The 16,560-nt window shown below is 45.0% G+C and overlaps 4 protein-coding genes across 4 annotated transcripts; 2 read left to right on the forward strand and 2 right to left on the reverse strand.

The window, feature by feature from the left end:
* Positions 1-28: 28 nt before the first annotated feature.
* PAAG_00899 (DnaJ domain-containing protein) lies at positions 29-1,467 on the reverse strand (the record flags this gene model as incomplete). Its single annotated transcript, XM_002796994.1, has 3 exons — positions 29-1,083; positions 1,231-1,296; positions 1,392-1,467. The coding sequence occupies 3 exons, from the start codon at positions 1,465-1,467 to the stop codon at positions 29-31; spliced, it is 1,197 nt and encodes a 398-aa protein (XP_002797040.1).
* A 1,352-nt stretch (positions 1,468-2,819) lies between these two features.
* On the forward strand, positions 2,820-4,705 carry PAAG_00901 (prenylated Rab acceptor 1; the record flags this gene model as incomplete). The annotated part of the gene is made up of 2 exons (XM_015844174.1): positions 2,820-3,291; positions 3,351-4,705. The coding sequence occupies 2 exons, from the start codon at positions 2,820-2,822 to the stop codon at positions 4,703-4,705; spliced, it is 1,827 nt and encodes a 608-aa protein (XP_015700955.1).
* Positions 4,706-8,991: 4,286 nt separating this feature from the next.
* PAAG_00903 (hypothetical protein) lies at positions 8,992-10,070 on the forward strand (the record flags this gene model as incomplete). Its single annotated transcript, XM_002796998.1, has 4 exons — positions 8,992-9,014; positions 9,092-9,361; positions 9,462-9,661; positions 9,742-10,070. 4 exons carry the CDS (start codon positions 8,992-8,994, stop codon positions 10,068-10,070), a joined length of 822 nt encoding a protein of 273 aa, XP_002797044.1.
* Positions 10,071-10,794: 724 nt separating this feature from the next.
* On the reverse strand, positions 10,795-12,610 carry PAAG_00904 (hypothetical protein; the record flags this gene model as incomplete). The annotated part of the gene is made up of 5 exons (XM_015844175.1): positions 10,795-11,401; positions 11,522-11,728; positions 11,886-11,965; positions 12,207-12,243; positions 12,339-12,610. 5 exons carry the CDS (start codon positions 12,608-12,610, stop codon positions 10,795-10,797), a joined length of 1,203 nt encoding a protein of 400 aa, XP_015700956.1.
* Between the last annotated feature and the right edge of the window lie 3,950 nt (positions 12,611-16,560).

Below are 16,560 nucleotides of genomic sequence, written 5' to 3' on the forward strand. Positions count from 1 at the left end.
ACAATCAACCAACCAATCGGAATCAGAATCAACTCTTCTTCCCCCTTCTTCTCGGCGTGCCGTTATTAGACCGCTTCTTATTGCCCACATCCACAGGCTCATCGACGTCAGCATCCACACCCCCTCCAACCAGCACCTCTCCGCCCTCATCTCCCAAATGGCCACCACCCATCAACTTCCCAACAGTCTTCCGATACGCCCACACAGGTACCTTGAAGGCAAATGTTTCCCTTATAGTTGGCTTCCGGATCTCCTCAATGTCCAACAAAAACTCCTCTTTCTTCCCATCCTCATTCTCCTCCTCCAAGAACACATTCCCCACAGAATCAACAATAAGAATCTTGCCGTTCTCCGCCATCACGCGCTTCCTGTCGCCAGTAGGGCCAATCACGCCTTCGCTGGGCGTCGCAGATCCAGATGATCGCGGTTTACCACTCTTCTTGCCTTCCTTGCGATTCTCCTTATCCATCATACGTTTCTGACGACGATTCACAGCCACAGCGCCTTCACCATTATCTGTCCCGGAACCCGTACCGGCACCACTATTAGATTCACCCAGTCCCGAAATTCCGCGGATCCCCAACTCATCACCCCACGCCGCACGTCTGGCATGTCTGATATACCGATCCACAAATTCCCTCTGCCGCTTCCAGCTCAAAATCAACGCACCGTAATGCGCGGCCCCGCCAAAAGCAATAAACAACCCGAACAACACAGTCCCTAAGCCAGGCCTGAAACGAGAGTAGTAGTAACCAGTCCCCTTCCACGTAGGAAACCCATTGCGCATGAAATGATCATAGCGTTCGCGCCCTGGGCCCCTGAGGATATTATGGACGACGCCTAGGCGCGCATAGCGTTCTGTAGCGAGTTTGACGGCGTGGGCGATTTCGCGTTCCGAGGGGCCATGGGAGAGGTGCACAGAGGGTTTTTTGCCCTTGGAATCCCGAGATTGCTTGTGTTTCTTGATGGAATAGGTCGCAATGAAGGCACGTTTGACTTTGTCGGGATGAAGTTGTTTGGATTTTTGGCGGAAAGCTTTGAGGAGGTCTGCTTGAGAGACGGTGGGTTTTACGCCGAGGAAGTCTGGGGCTGTGTTAGTGGATTGGATTGTTGCCTTTTTTTTAAACAAAAAATTTCCCTATTTCTAATTCCAATGCAGAGGGATGGTTGCATTGTTTGCCTCAATTTCAATGGAATAGGTGTTTATATATAATAGGGTCGGATACGCACCGTAGAAAGTAACATTGGAACCTTCGGTCTGATGCAACTCATCTCGCAGACGGAATATCTCATGGTCTAACAGTGGTCAGCATCACGCACGAGATATTCATGTGAGGGAAGGAGTAGAACAGGTTCAAACAAGGGCCTAGAAGTGAACGGGAGTATCAAACCTTCTTTGCTCCACGCCGCCACCAACACCAGCAGGGATGATAGGACGAGAAAGAATCTTGCCAGCGAGTGCCTCATTTTGGGCCAGAAGAGACTCGGGGTCCGATTGCCAACAGACGAGAAATTTGGCGCCCAACGAAACGGGGGTTCGTAGTTGGAGTCAAAGGACAGGCGAACAAAGGCGGGCACGTAGTGTTATAATTAATAGTATGGAAGAAGTGTGAGGTTCCCTTTCCCTGTGCCTTATTGCTTTTTCAATTTTTCAATTTTCATTTTCATTTTTATTTTTACTTATTTTTGAGACCTTTTTGTCCTTGCCGATTTTCTTTCTCCGCTGGAAACAGGCTGGGTTTCAACGTGGACCAATCAATCAATGCAGCCTTGCAGCGGGCAAGTCGACAGAGAGAATAAAACAACGCTGTTGTGATGAGAATGTGGGAATTTGCAGGCGGGCGGGCAGACGAGTACACGACGACAATGGTGACGGGAACGGGTTTCGAATATTTAAATGGGTAGCCCTCGCCCTGTCTTGCCCTTGTGCTCCTCTTTTCTTTTCCTTTCCTCCTCCCTTGCCGCTTGTTGTATGCTATTTTCCTCTGTGTTTTGGTAGACGAGTAGCAGCGGCGGCTAAGATGGAGGCTACTGGGCCTATTATTTTCGGGGTGCCCAGTTAAGGCGTAAAGGCGGGACCCAACCACTGCAGCAATACGCCGAGTAGATACCGAGATTGAACGACAACGTTATTACAAATTCGATTTACCGTCTCTCTTGCCAATTTCTAACTGCCTCCTCAATACATTTTTTATATCTTGTTCTATTCTATTTTGTTTTTCATTCTTTTCCATCATTCTTTCATATTCTCTCCCCTTTACTTTACCTCTGAGATTCGATCCCCTCCCGCCACCTTAACACTAAACCCAATCAGGAGCTTTTTCACACGTGACAGATTTCCCCTTAATGGCAAAACGCTGCTGAGTCATCGTTCCTTTTCTGGTTTAGCGTATCGGGCTCCACAATTGCGGCTCAGCTTTGCTCTTTTCGGCCTGCGCAAACGAGACCAAATTGCGTTCTGCCTGTTAACATTCATTCTATCTCGATTTCATCTTCCATTCAACAGCCATATAGACATCTCTTGCAGTATTGCCTGTTTCCCCGGTCTATTCCAGAACTATACACCCCCCGAGCAGCATTGCAAGGAAACCCGTATCTGACGTATTTACCTGCAATTCTACCGCAAGTAGAAGCCAAATTCCAAGAGTACGTGACTGTTTTCCCGGTTTTGGATTCAAAATGCAAACCTTGTCACAAACTTGTCTTTATGCTTTTAAAGAGATATTAATACTGTGCTTCGATAGAGAACCCTCGAAATATTTTCGAGAACCCAATTATCACATCTCCGCGGAACGTTCAGTCATTAATTCAATCACAGAATGGCTCGCCTCCAGATACCGCTCGATACCCTGACCTCGCGGTTCAACCTGTCCGACAGGTTCGCCGGCGTCCGCTCGCAGTCTCTTACTTCCCGCTTCTCTAATCTCAAACCCCTCTCCGAATTTTTCGACATCAAACGGATTTCCAAGCCAGCCAACTTCGTCGACATCCAGAGCCGTGTGAACTACAATCTGAGCTACTTCTCCAGCAACTATGCCGTTGTCTTTGTCATGCTCAGCATCTACAGTCTGCTTACGAACCTCACCCTTCTCTTCGTCATCCTCCTAGCTATTGGTGGCTCGTACGGAATTGGTAAGTTGGAGGGACGCGACTTGGAAATCGCTGGGTTCCGGGCTACAACATCACAATTATACACGACATTACTCGTCATTTGCGTGCCCATGGGTCTCTGGGCTTCCCCATTAACCACCGCACTGTGGCTCATTGGGGCTACTGGCGTGACCGTTCTGGGTCATGCTTCCTTTATGGACAAACCGATCGAGAATGCTTTTTCAGAGGAGGCGGTCTAGATGGTCGGCCGCGAACTCCTTACGATTCGCCCCTATGGGGAAGACCTTCAGGGGCACGAATGGGGAGATCCAACAAGGGGGGTTGGGCGAAGCAACTGGATGAGTCTGTTAGAATAGAGCAGCTAGATAATGATGGCTACGATGATGACGATGACGATCATGGTGCACGACCTGTTGGTTTACCTTTCGATCCAAACCGGTCGGGTAACAGGGAGATGGGAATGCTGGGCCCTCTTGATTATGAGTCCCGCGCATGCAGGAAAGGAACTTATGGATTTTATGATGAAGAAGATGAGGAATTCTCGAGTGATGATGACCAGGACGAATATGGCCTCGTTGATAGGGATCCGAATAGCACGATGTCCTACGCCATTCAGCTGGCAAGGCGAGACAAACAAATACAACTTGTAGACCGGGCTCTAGGGAAAATACGTCGTGCTCAAATGCAAGGGCAAATTAAAGTCAAGCTCTCGCAGCGGGAACTTGATGCATTGGAGAGAAAAAGAAAACTTGATGGCAACCCCAATGGTTCTCAACGCACGGTGGTTAAGGACCATCCAACAAATGAAGCCAAGCCAAAGATCGCGGGCAAACAAGGCAAACAACCTACGAATGTGTCGCCCCCGAAAGCATATCCTGAACTGAGACGGACCATGCCGGGTGGATATAGTTCTGCCACAGAGTCTCCTGGGCACTTCTCACCAACCCCAGGCCGACCATCGAGCTCGTCGGCGAAGAAATCTCGTTCGCGAGCTCCTTCGATACCCTCACCCATGATGCAACAGCATCCAGGCACACCACCTCGCAGTCACCAACAGCAGCAAATATATCAACGGCCTCTGCCATTTACCGTCCCAGAAGATCAAACAGTTCGACCCGGTTCTTCCTATCAACCAGCTCCACCGCAACTACCAAGTGACCCACACCGGACGCCACGCTCTCGATCGGTCTCGACTACATTCTCCTACCCAATGCACCACCACCACTCTCCCTACCAAACATATCCTTTAGCTTCCATTGACCCACACTACAGCTACTCGACCCATCCATATCGAAATATGATGCCGCCACCAATAGACGCGTATCAACCTGTCTATCGCTCCGTATCCGGCGACTCTTACATGCTGAACCACTTACCATACTCGCCATCTGATCCCTTCGTTGTCCAGCATGCTTCTCAACAATGTGAGTCACCAAGGTCTATTCAAAGGAGTAGCGGGAGTAGCAGCAGCGATAGTGGCGTGCAGGTCGATATGAATGAGAACCCCATGGCACCAAGTGGATGTGAATTGCGAAAATCAAGTGGTGGGCATGGCCTTTGTCGTACGCTCCTGCGAAAGCGTCGTGCCCGCTAGCTCCTTATCTATGATACCACCGTCGTTATCATTATCATGACATTTATCTACCATCGTCATCGTTGTTGTCATTGTCACTATCGTCACTATACCTAGCTTCGGTTATAAAACGGAATAATAGACTTTTTCGAGTGAGCGGCGTTACAATTACTCTTGTTTTTTTTTTTCATTTTTCATTTTTTTTTTTATTATTTATTTATTTTCTGTCATCGGTTTATCGTGTTTCTCCTTTTTCCGCCTTCTATTATTTGCGTCTTCTCTCTCCCCAACCAACTCGTGCCCCTTCAGCTAAATTTCTCTCCCTTCCCATTTATGGTTATTTTCCTTATCGGGCTTGTCTGGTAAGTGATTCTTGGTAATTTCTAAATACTCATAGAGAAGAGGAGGAAAAAAAGGAAACGGGAAACATAGTACCTGGTATACAGCTACATTTGCATACAGGGTGGCTTCGTTTGAATTTCTCTTCTATTAATAGCCTTTTAATTTTCCTTTTTTTGGCTTTTCGTTTTCATTACGATTGAGGCGTATTGCGTATTGATATTAATATTGCGGTCTACTATTCTTTCATAAAGGGATGGTTCCAGCTATATATCAGGCGGTAGACTTTAATGACGTTTTAATACTTTTGTTTTATTTTTCTATTTCATACCTCCCCCTTGTGTTTTGTGGCCGATTAGGTTTAAACATGTTCTATACGATGGGATCTGATTTTATCCAAAATATTCGTTACCTGTCAATGGGATTAACGGCTGATGAAGAGGTAATGTCCTTTTGCACTGGTAGAATATGCTTCCTAATATTCCCCTGTCTTTTGATCATATTGTTGCGCCTGACAAATCCTTTGTGACAACCAACCTTGGAGATGAGTGAGCTTCAACCTTCTTGCGTTCCAATCGAGTCATATTGCCCCTGATAAAGATGTGCAGGGATAGGCTGGATAAGTTCCGTTTGTACAGCGAGTAGAATTTAGTCATTCTTAAATAATCTAGCAACACCTTTATACACAAACTGTCTGCAGTCCTATGTCGTAACTTGTACTCTTTTTTTTTATTTTTTTTTATTATTTTTTATATTGTGTGTGTGTGTGTGTGTGTGTGTGTATGTGCGCTTCCATGTCAATCGCATACAAAGGCTGCAACTTACACCTGTATAAGGAAAGCAGTGGCATGCCCCGCCGAAAATCACAGCGGCAGCCCACTCCCAATCCCGATCCCCCACCTACTCAACTGTCTCTCGAGATTCGCCGCATGATATGGACCAATCATAAAAGCACTACACATCGTCCGCAGCCAGAGAAAACCGGAACTGCAATACGCTGTCTGTTCCGGTGACGTCGACGATGGAGCTGAGCGTAGTTATGTTCTGTTCAGAAGTCGTGGCGATTGAGCCACACAAGGAAGCTGTGAAATATGGGCGGCTGCAGCGGCTATATACTACTACACACTTTGGCAACTTGATGGCGATGGGCAGGAGTGTTTTAAACATACATGAATCCATACGTAAGTTTCCTTTTTTCAAATGAACCTCAGCATCAATGTTACTGATCATAGCTTATCTATATAACTACACGGAAATCACCCCACATCTATACACTGCGTGTGCACTTTTACCTTCTCTGATATCCCTGCACTGTTCAAGTTCACCTCTTCCATCCCCCCAATACACCTCCAGCAGAACATCCGCTCCATTCATGGTACAAGTTGTTTTCATTGGAACAGAGAACATCCCAGTAGAATTACTGATGCCGTTGGCTGGCTTGCGAAGCGAATGGGAGGTGAGGGGTGTTGTCATGGGGTTTATAGGAAGGGCGAATTAAAGAATTTGAGGAATGCAGGCAGGTAGATCTACTGGGTTTATTAAACTAATTGCATGGTTCGTATGGGAAAGCGATTCATCAGGGGACTCTGTGAGAAAACTATTACTCAACCAAAAAAGTATACCCAGACGACCATTGGTACGCTTTAGTTATTGTTTTATAGGGTTGAGTTTCGGGGTCGGGCCGAACCCAACGGCATCCCGTAACTGCCTCCCGAACCCCCGCAAACCTCCTAGATTACATAATATCTATACCATCAAAATCTCTAGATCTTTAACCGTGAAACCTCGTAATCGTTTTGACGATGGATGGATGCGCATTCCCCCAGAATGGAAGTCAGCAAGGCATTTTCCCATGTCGAGCAATTTGATCTCATGTCCGCTTTATCTTTTCGAGTTACGATTTCAATGTCCATTCAACATTGCAAATTAGATACGCGGATTCTGGAATGAAAGAACCATGCAGGAACACAGAATATGGTGTTTTATTGTGAGAATTAGCGGTTTTAAAGCTCAGAATTAATAGAATAGCCACCATCCTAAAGACAGTTCAGTTCTGTATTGATACAAATATTGCAATGTATTCTGAGGCTTCAAGCAGAAGATTATATGCTGTGATTCATTGATGTCACATCCCGAGTTGTACCATAGGTCAAGTCCCTCTTCATTTGCTCCCCATAAAGGAAACAAGAGAGGATCATGCTGATTTTGTTGTGACATAAAGAAGCCATCTGCAAGCATATAATACCTCATTTGCTTGGACATGGAAATGATTCAATATCTCATCAGCACGAATTCTGCAATAGGTGCAATCATCATCATCATCATCATCATCATCATCATCAATGTATGAATTAATTACATCTGTTTGCCTTTCTCGCATTCACAGTTGTAGATGTTGTGAATATGGGAGTGGCTGACATGAATGACATCATGCCGAGAATGATATTTCACACGTGGCAGCCCGAACCCTAAAATGCCAGCCTAGAAATCATAAAAAACAAGAGTTGGCTGCCCCTTTTCAAGTCAAAATCCTTGTGTTTGAACTGCATCGATTTCTTACGTAGAATACACGAGTTATGCGCGTCAGCGACAGTGCATGAGATTCCCAGATATATTTTTTAATCTTCAAGCTCTCAAAAATAGTCCTCAGCTTCTCCTGTGTTTCTGTCTACGTCCAGCAGCACAAAACTCTGTTTCGACCGCGCCCGCGGTTGTTTCAGTCGTCGCAGGTAGCTATCTTCTGAGAATGCTCCGGAAGCCTCGACATCATCAACACAACGGGGTTTCATATTCTACAACAAACGCCACGACGGAAATTCAGCTGTCTTGGAGCTTCGTTTGTACTATTAATGTCCCCACATAAATTACCCGCTGGGAAGCGTCCTTACTATGCGCCTCCCTTAGCAGCCAGAGAGAGGGCAGCGCCTGCACGTAGTGAAATAGACATGATTTTATGAATCACGTGTTGGACTGATATTTTGAGCCCAAATATCGCATCCCATATGGAAGCTGCAGCAGAATATCGGGGAACGCTACCCCTGGTATCTCCGCGCGTTATCTTGGTGGGGAGGAACATATGCACATGTATCTGTATTTCCTTGGCGTGACGTTAAGCTACAGGAATGCCGAGCTCCCTCTGCCCCGTTCACCAAGGGATGGTACCTTGGATGACGTCGTCCCAGACTTTTCTCTGAGGGTTCGCTGTCTACCTCCATACATATACTCTTTGCTAGCCATCTTTGCGGTTCACTCGACCTGCTCCTGTTTACACTCCTTCCGCCCATTCCCACTCATCCCACATCCTTCTAAAAGCCTCTATGCCGGCGCCGGTTTCGATTCTACATTTCCCAAGCTCAACACTCAGGAATTGCGCCCGGCCTTATTAGCCACTGTATGACATAGAAGGGAATCCAGATGACCTCTCAGTGATGTTTCGGTGCCCTTTTTCTTTCTTTCTTTTCATGACGAGGTAAGAAGGTGATGGGCTTGTTGCGCGGTTATACTGAACATTGATATTCCATCGCCCACTGACAACATGAATACTTCTACTAACCCATCTCCTTTATCAATTCGGAGACCAGACTGAACCTATCCGCATTTCCTAAGTTCATATAATTATCACCTGTCTTACATTTTCATACACTTCCCATCTGCGACAATCCGCCTGTCCTTCACGGTAACACCTCCCGTTGTGGTGTATCTCCCGGGGCTCTCTGCCTTACAAATATTTTTCGGGTTAAGACCACGTCTTCTCTTGTGCGGGAGCAAAAAGGACGATTTAAAATGTGGATTATATCGTTTTGGGTTTTCCCTGTAATTGGGTCCTCCATGTGGCTAGGTGGGTAGTTCGGAAGAGCTATAACCCCAGATACTGATAAAGGCTAATATGGTCTCAACAAATAATAGCTACACTTCTTACCTTGCTCATACGATGGGCCGTTGTTGAAGGACGCCCACATTATGACAGCATGGGAAAATACCAGAATATAGCGTAAGGAGGATGTTAATCCCAATAACCTTCAATCCATCATCTCCTTGTTTCTAACACGGATTATACATCAAACGCAGATACATCTCAGATGTCGGTGCTCAAAGATTGAAACCTCTCTTTATTGGTGCTTGCACTGTTACATCCGTGCTTTTCACCCTTTCATTCATGTCGGAACGATGGCTTCGACATACCGGTCAACTTGCCAGAAATAAGGGAAAGTGGGATAAGGGATTTGCCATCACCTCTATAGTATTTTCCATGTTTGGGGGTCTCGGACTGATTCTCCTGTCAATTTTTGATACCTTGAGATTTCCCATATTGCACAATGGGTGTTTGTTCCTTTTCATGTAAGTTCTCCCTCACCCATCCCATAAGAACTCTTATATGTTTGCGTCCGTGCTAGAATATATGTGGAATATGACCTAATCAAACAAAACTGAGACATAGGGGAGGATATATTCTGAGTGCAGTCTTTGTGTGTGCAGAATACCAAAGACTCGGGATATATTATCGACAACACACTATTCTAGCGGCAAGCTTTTGGACCAAACTTGCATTTATCTTCGTTGAGTTTTCCCTTGCTATTACATTTATAGTTACTGGCAAACAGGAGAAAAAGAAAAACATTGCTGCAGTAATGGAGTGGAGTAAGTCAGCGATTTTTATTACTATCTTTCGTCCTTTTCTCAATTGCACGAAAAGGAATCTAACCAGAGCCCTGTACCAGTTATTGGATACATATTCACCTTCTACGTCTTTTCCTTCATAATCGACCTTCTTCCCTCCGTTAGAACTCGCAACCACATCCCCCAGGGCAAACGCATATCAGAGACAAACCTAGTAAACGCAATGCAACAAACATCTCAACCCCAAGTCGATGTCCATTACGAACAGCCCCTAACCACTGACTCCATGGGGGATAGGGGAAATGCTGATCACAGATACATCATAAATAAACATGCTGCCAACGGAGGGGTAACTGAACCCTCAGCTATTGCGGAAACGGGGGGTTACGTGCCATCTGGCCAGTTGCATGACCCGCGGACAGAACGATAGGAGCGGCAGTAGATAATCAAGGGATGGACTTGACAGTGTTCGAGCGAGAATTGGGTCTTTGTCTTCAATTCTCTTTAACAGAGGGCGTTTAGAAAAAAGGGGAAGTACGCTTTTATTATTATATCCTTACTGCGTTAAGAGCGGGAGAAATGGATCACACTCCTGTTTCTCTTTATTGTATCATAAGAATCTCTCTGTTGTTTTTGTCTTTATTTCTGTTCTTGTTGTTGTGGCAGATCACTGTGGTTTTCCATCTTTTATTTCGTTTCCTTCTTCCGGACCACCGGAAGGAGGGTAGTTTTGTGTGTTTTTGATTAATGTGTATTTCATTTGTAGATTGTGCTATTGTTAGAAGGTCCAGTCTTCTATCAGATTACCATGGATAATTGGACATAACAATTCCAAAGGCCAGAAGAGGATTCTTTTGCCGATAAAGAATCCAGGGCACGTGACTTCCATCTTTGAATCCGGGAAAGGGAAAGAAAGGGAAAGAAAGGGTCTTGCCCGGTCATGTTTGTTTTCCTAATGTTTCATATCCTGGGCTGTGGGATTTTTGGAGGGCAGCGGGAAAGAAAGGAACTATAAACAACAAGGAACGCAAACCCGGAAAACGGATGCCAGAAGATAATAAATCTTGGGCTTAACTCTCTTCTGAGGCTGTATCGTCACCAGCCGTACAACCAGTTAAACAACCCGATCCAACCAGCTGCTAGCAACCTAGCCCTTAAGCCACTAGCAGGGCCCTAACCATCTCAACAGCCCCCGCTTCCACCCCAACAGCTTTCAAATAGCCCCTAATGCCACCATATCTCTCCTCCAAAAACTCAACAACGTCCTCCGTAAACCCATCCCAACACTTTGCAAACTCATCCGGAAGCCCCAGTTGATTCATCTCCCGCAAACGCTCTTCCAGCTCGGGGATTAGTTCTCCCTCCGAAAGGCGGTAGTCGCTCGTTATTGCCGAGAGGGGGATCTTGGCTTTGCCTGTTCCTGTGACTACGACCGTGTCTAGAGGCCTTCCCAGAGCTGCATATCCCTCTCCACCGGGTGCTTCTGCTCCACTATCCTCCCTCTTCATCTCCCCAGAGGAGACTAATAACAGGAGCAGGATAATCACTAAACCTGTGCGGTCCTTGCCCTGCGTGCAATGTATGACTGTTGGATATATGCTAGGTTCGCTTAGGTATCCGAACAGTTCTTTGATCTCTGCCTGGCTGGCTGTAAGCGTATCACGGGCAAGCCCATTGAGGCCGCGGGGAACAATAGCTTGCTCGACGATCAATCTCGTGGCGGCACCACGGTAACCAGATGCAAGGAGGGAGAAGAACTTTCTGTAAAGGAAGATGGATCGCTGTGAGTATTAGAAGTACATGCACATGTGATTGATTTCCCATATCTGCCTTTGATTCCTTTTGAACAAATGCATGTAAAACTTAAGTATGCGTACTCACAGTATATTAAACCAACTTAATCTCCATAACAATGTCTTTTCGAAGTTCCACCCGGCCAGGCTGAGCATGATTCGACGCACTCCGGGAAGGTTTACGAGGTGCTCATCATTTGCTATTGGTTTCGGTTGCGGAGAAGTTTCTGCTGCTTCTTCTGCAGCGATTCGTTCATTAGCAAGACGTCGATTGGCCGCCATGGTATGCTCAGTTCTGGGATTGCATGTATTAGATCAGCATAATGCGTGCACATCGAATCATCACTAAGGCCCGTGGGATTAAAGAGTGGCTACTCTATGGAGTAACTGAAACTGGTATAATAAGGACATTATGATATACACATCAGATATAGGGGGAGTTATATCCTTACGTTGACCTGAGATCAATAATAGTAGCCAAACGTAGCTCATTGGTAAAGCGCTCCTGATCCCGTTGTGAGGCATCGTCCGGCTTAATTCTTACCATTAGCAAACTTCTGGAATGCGTTCTAATATTGTTGAGTTTTGTGAAGCATGGCTTTCCATCCGCTTTACCATTGAGGTGCTTAGAAGGAACCGCAATGGTAGAACGCCATATATCCACTAGAAGGTATTTGGCGGATTCGGTACGTAGCGCAAAATGAATAATAAAAGATGGTATATAGAGAGATAATTAATAAACGGAGAGCAAGGGAAAATGGAGAGATTATTACCCTAGCACTTCGGAACAGGATACCTTCTTTCAGAACACTGTGGTTATGGAGCAAACTGTCAGTTTCCTCAGGTAGCAATATGAGAACAGGACATACGGTCATTGGATAATATTATAGAAATATTCCAGTAACCATAGTGCGGTAACTGCGTAGCAGATACCCAAAGGTTGAACCAGTACGACGGCTAAAAGGCCAACAGGCGGAGAGGTGGCCTTCTGGGGCGGTTTTTCATACCGTGATCCGCATAAGCGATTGACATATGCTCCCACATCACGAAAATTAAGAATATTATCAAATGGAGGATGTGGGGAACTAGTCCCTTCCGTAGAAGGGTGTTGTATGTTGCCATTATCAATGATGCTAGCATTGATGTCCGAGCTGACACCAGGGAGTTTCGCGAGCATGGAGTGATCATGCATGATACATTCTCTCGTTCTTTTGTTCCTTTCTTAAATGCTTGCTAGAAGCACATTTCTGGTCCAAAATATGATGTCGTTGATTTAAGAGTCAACTTGAGAATATCGTAATTAGAATTCAGCCTAGCTGCTATAAATACATGGAATCCACTTGGCGATGAGATGCTCAGGAGACCGCTTCGTCTTTCGGAAGTTTCCTGAAAATATTATTAGCAGTAAACTCACAAATTCAATTCTAGATACATACATCAAATTCGTATGATGATTTGAGTTCAGTGGCTCTAATAAAAAGTTGCTCAAATGCTAGAAGGACCCATGAATTGGTGTTCTTGGGGCAGGAAAATAATGAAGAGAAGGAAACATGCAATTAAGCTGTAACTAATTTAACTAGTTAATGGAGCCGCAGCTCAACTTAAGCTTAGTTAGTTACTGGCTAGCCAACCTTAAATCCACCCTCAGACTTAACTCTCCACCAGGATCTTAGATGATTAAATTTTTGTTTAACTACACTGCTTCAATGAAACATACAAAGAGAACAAAGGAAGATATTGGGAAACAAACATTCTCTCGACATCTGTGATCGATGATTGCTTGATAGTCTTGGCGCTAAATATAGGCCAATGCAATTCGCAGATAGTGTCGAAAGATTTACGATAGAGGAGTTTTCCGCCAACTCTTTGAATGCATAACTATAACTATAGTTTGGTTTTGCCTTTGACTCTTACTTTTCCCGGTGGTGGTGGTTTGTTTCAATATCTTGAATTTTCACACTTCCACCTTCATGTCCAACTTTTACTACTATTCTACATACCAGAAGTTAGGCTAGAACAACATAGCAGCCACCAACGGGCAACCCCAAGATATAAGTTGGGAACTGTTGAGGCTCAATCTTCTTGCCGTACACTATCCTTAGTGGCGAAAAACAGCTCACATCTAATGGCTGCAGTAGATGAGAGGAATGAGGAGGCATATAAAGAGCTATAATATGATGACCCATTGTCAAATACGGCTGTAGCATGACTGCCATGTCCATCATAATCAGCAGTCTATATCTGCCAGCTGTACGAGCCTCAGTATGGTCTGTTGAATACCTCTCGCAGCCATATTAAGCCAAGCTCATCCGTAGTCCAACCCTTCTCACTAAGACCAATTGTCCAATCCGCTGGCAGTTGCTCATACCATGCGGATTGGTGAAGCTTTCCCTAGAGTATGATCATAGGAGGTAGATTCCAGCCCGTAGCATTGACTGATTCAATCACGGTTGCCCATTCTCTATATCCTGGCTGTATAAGAGATGGCTTGCCTTCTTTCTCAGCTCTAGTAATCACCCAGGCCGTTGTAATAACTCCCATTAGAAAGCCAATCTCATCAAAGTTGAACGTATCCTCCGGCACAATTCCATACCTCTTTAGAGTATTATCCACCAATGTAAACCATTCATGTAAAAGTTTTAAATTCTCGCATAAAGCTTGCTCGTAGTTATACTTGTGTGAGAATCTAGTCTCCAGTTCAGAGTGCCGTTTGATAAATCTTTCCACCCACCTTACCCCCGCAATAGTTGTAGTAGCATATTCTCGCACTGAAAGTAGTAGATGGGCCATATCTTGTACGATCGCGATTCGGGAGGCTGTCATCTCTCATCCATGGATATTATCCATTAAACTAGAGATTCTTCTTCCGTAGAGGTCAGCATTCGACTGTTAAGTTGAGAATTTGAACAAGTAGTGCCTCCGTATAGTCTATAACATAGTGAGGAGTAGGGGACGCGAAATGACTTAGCAGCAGCTCTAAGAGTTTAATTTCGATTCGTTCTATAGGCTTTAATAGCTAATGAAAGTTTAGCTTCTTGATTAGAAGGCTTCTCTGCTGAGGGTGGTTCCCATATTGGATAATTTAATGACCTGGGAGGGCTGGAATGAAAGATTGATCAAATAGGTGTCGTGATCAAAAGGGTGTCGGATTACGTTAACTCACTAGTTAACTATCAAGAGACCTTCTCCATCCTTAAAACTGGTGTGGATACTTGCTCATCAACAATATTTCGGATTGGATGCAGTTCTTACTAAATTGTTTCAAGAGTAACTGCCATCCTCACGTTTATTGGTAGTTAGAAGGAGATAGCTTCTAGGAATTTATTCTGTTATTTTGAGAATCTGCCACATTTTTGTTGGTGTATCTCGCTGCAGGTATGCAGCACTCAATTCAAGATATGGATTGACAATGTTGGCTAATCTTACCACTCTGCTCTGGATATTTTATTATAGTTCAATCGATTCATGTTGGAGGCTGCAACTGAAATACAAGTTGGCGAGCGTAAAAAGATCGATCCGTTTCACATACGTTGGCTTCGGATGAGTTACTAAAAGAACACGGTATCGAAGCACTGTAACTTCTTTCGACCATCAGAACCATCTGGTACGAGGCAAACTGGAACATGATGGTAACCACTAAGCCCTAAATCGATGCCTTGATGCAGTAACTAGTAAATGGTTACATCTTTAAATCAATTCAGTTAACTTGCTATCCATTCTGGCTATTGCCATCGGTAGAAAGAAACGCGAATACCAACTTTCATAATGTAGAACGATGCCTGCGGTTATATTGAATAACAAGCAGCCGCATCAGGGCGACGAAGTGGTTAGCATGGAGAGTATGCTGGCTGGTGGCAGGCGCTGTTATTCGGGAAATCCTGCGTTCTATAGGCTGTGGAATAGTTTGCACCTTTCCCGATATCTTTGTGTTTCCGGCTTGCCAGGGACACCGCCAATTCCTTATTCTGTATCCGTACCATTTTGTACGTCTATTATCCACTCTAGACTTGGAAGTACCGGAATAGAAATGCGCATCGTGTTCGCATGGTAGACAGTATGACCATTGAATCAGGAAATTTGCAGTCAGTCTACCGCAAACAACTAGCATTTCTCGAGGGTCAAATAGGATAAAGTGCCTCCAATGGCTTATCCTAAATAAGGACTCGAGGAGAGACATCATGACTATATCTCTGTTCAATTCCAATCTGCTCAGAAATTCTATGATCAGCATTGATAAGTGATCGTAGCTTGTTTTCGCCGTTAGTTAGTAAGTTTGATATTGATGTTAGTTGCCTTAACGGCAGCCGGGCCAACTCACTCCCAGAACAGCCACTTCTAAAAATATCCTGTATGTAAATTAGCCGACGCTAGCCATAGGTAAGCTTGTGTTTGGAGCGAATGATCCACGTCTATAAAAGCTGGTGAAATCCGCAGATATGAGGGGTGAGGTAAAACAAATAAATAAATAAAACAAGGTTTGAATTACAGCGGTTATTCCACTAAATGGGATTCTATGCTGTTCCTGTTGTCCGATAGCACTTAATCTCGCGAACTAGGACAAAAGAACAATGCTATTTGCGCTTCTCGAAATTTGCGGATTCTGTTACAAAGATGTGGGCGTAGGGTACACCGTTCTCCCCTATATTCCTGCCATGGCTCATAGCATGCGGTGGTGAGAATGTCGAACCCCACCCCAATCAATTATCTATCATGTGAACCTCACATATTTACAAAGGATGGAGGTTAAGCCCATATCCTGTTTGGATTCGTTAGGACTAGATCGAACCTAGCCGCAGCCGCGGTTCAAGCTAGCCAACAGCCGCGCTAAACCCATTTAGCCGCAGCCCTACGTCACACGACCGGACATCCGACCCTGACCATCCCAGATATGACATTTTGCCGCCCGCAACGTCCTTAATGGCATCTGGGAAGCGCCTGACGACTTGGATATAGCTAAACGAACTCTCTCGCCAACTGTGTTGTCATCGCCACATCCCTCATTTTCCCACTAGATTCTTCCACTACCCGGCGCCCTTCTGCTGAAATTGGAGATATGTCTTCTGCCTTAGCCAGAACCACGATTTACACAATTTACGTCTATTCTTTTACCAGTTCACGATCACCGAC

Source organism: Paracoccidioides lutzii (assembly GCF_000150705.2).
Source record: "Paracoccidioides lutzii Pb01 unplaced genomic scaffold supercont2.2, whole genome shotgun sequence".
NCBI classification, from domain to species: Eukaryota; Fungi; Ascomycota; class Eurotiomycetes; order Onygenales; family Ajellomycetaceae; genus Paracoccidioides; species Paracoccidioides lutzii.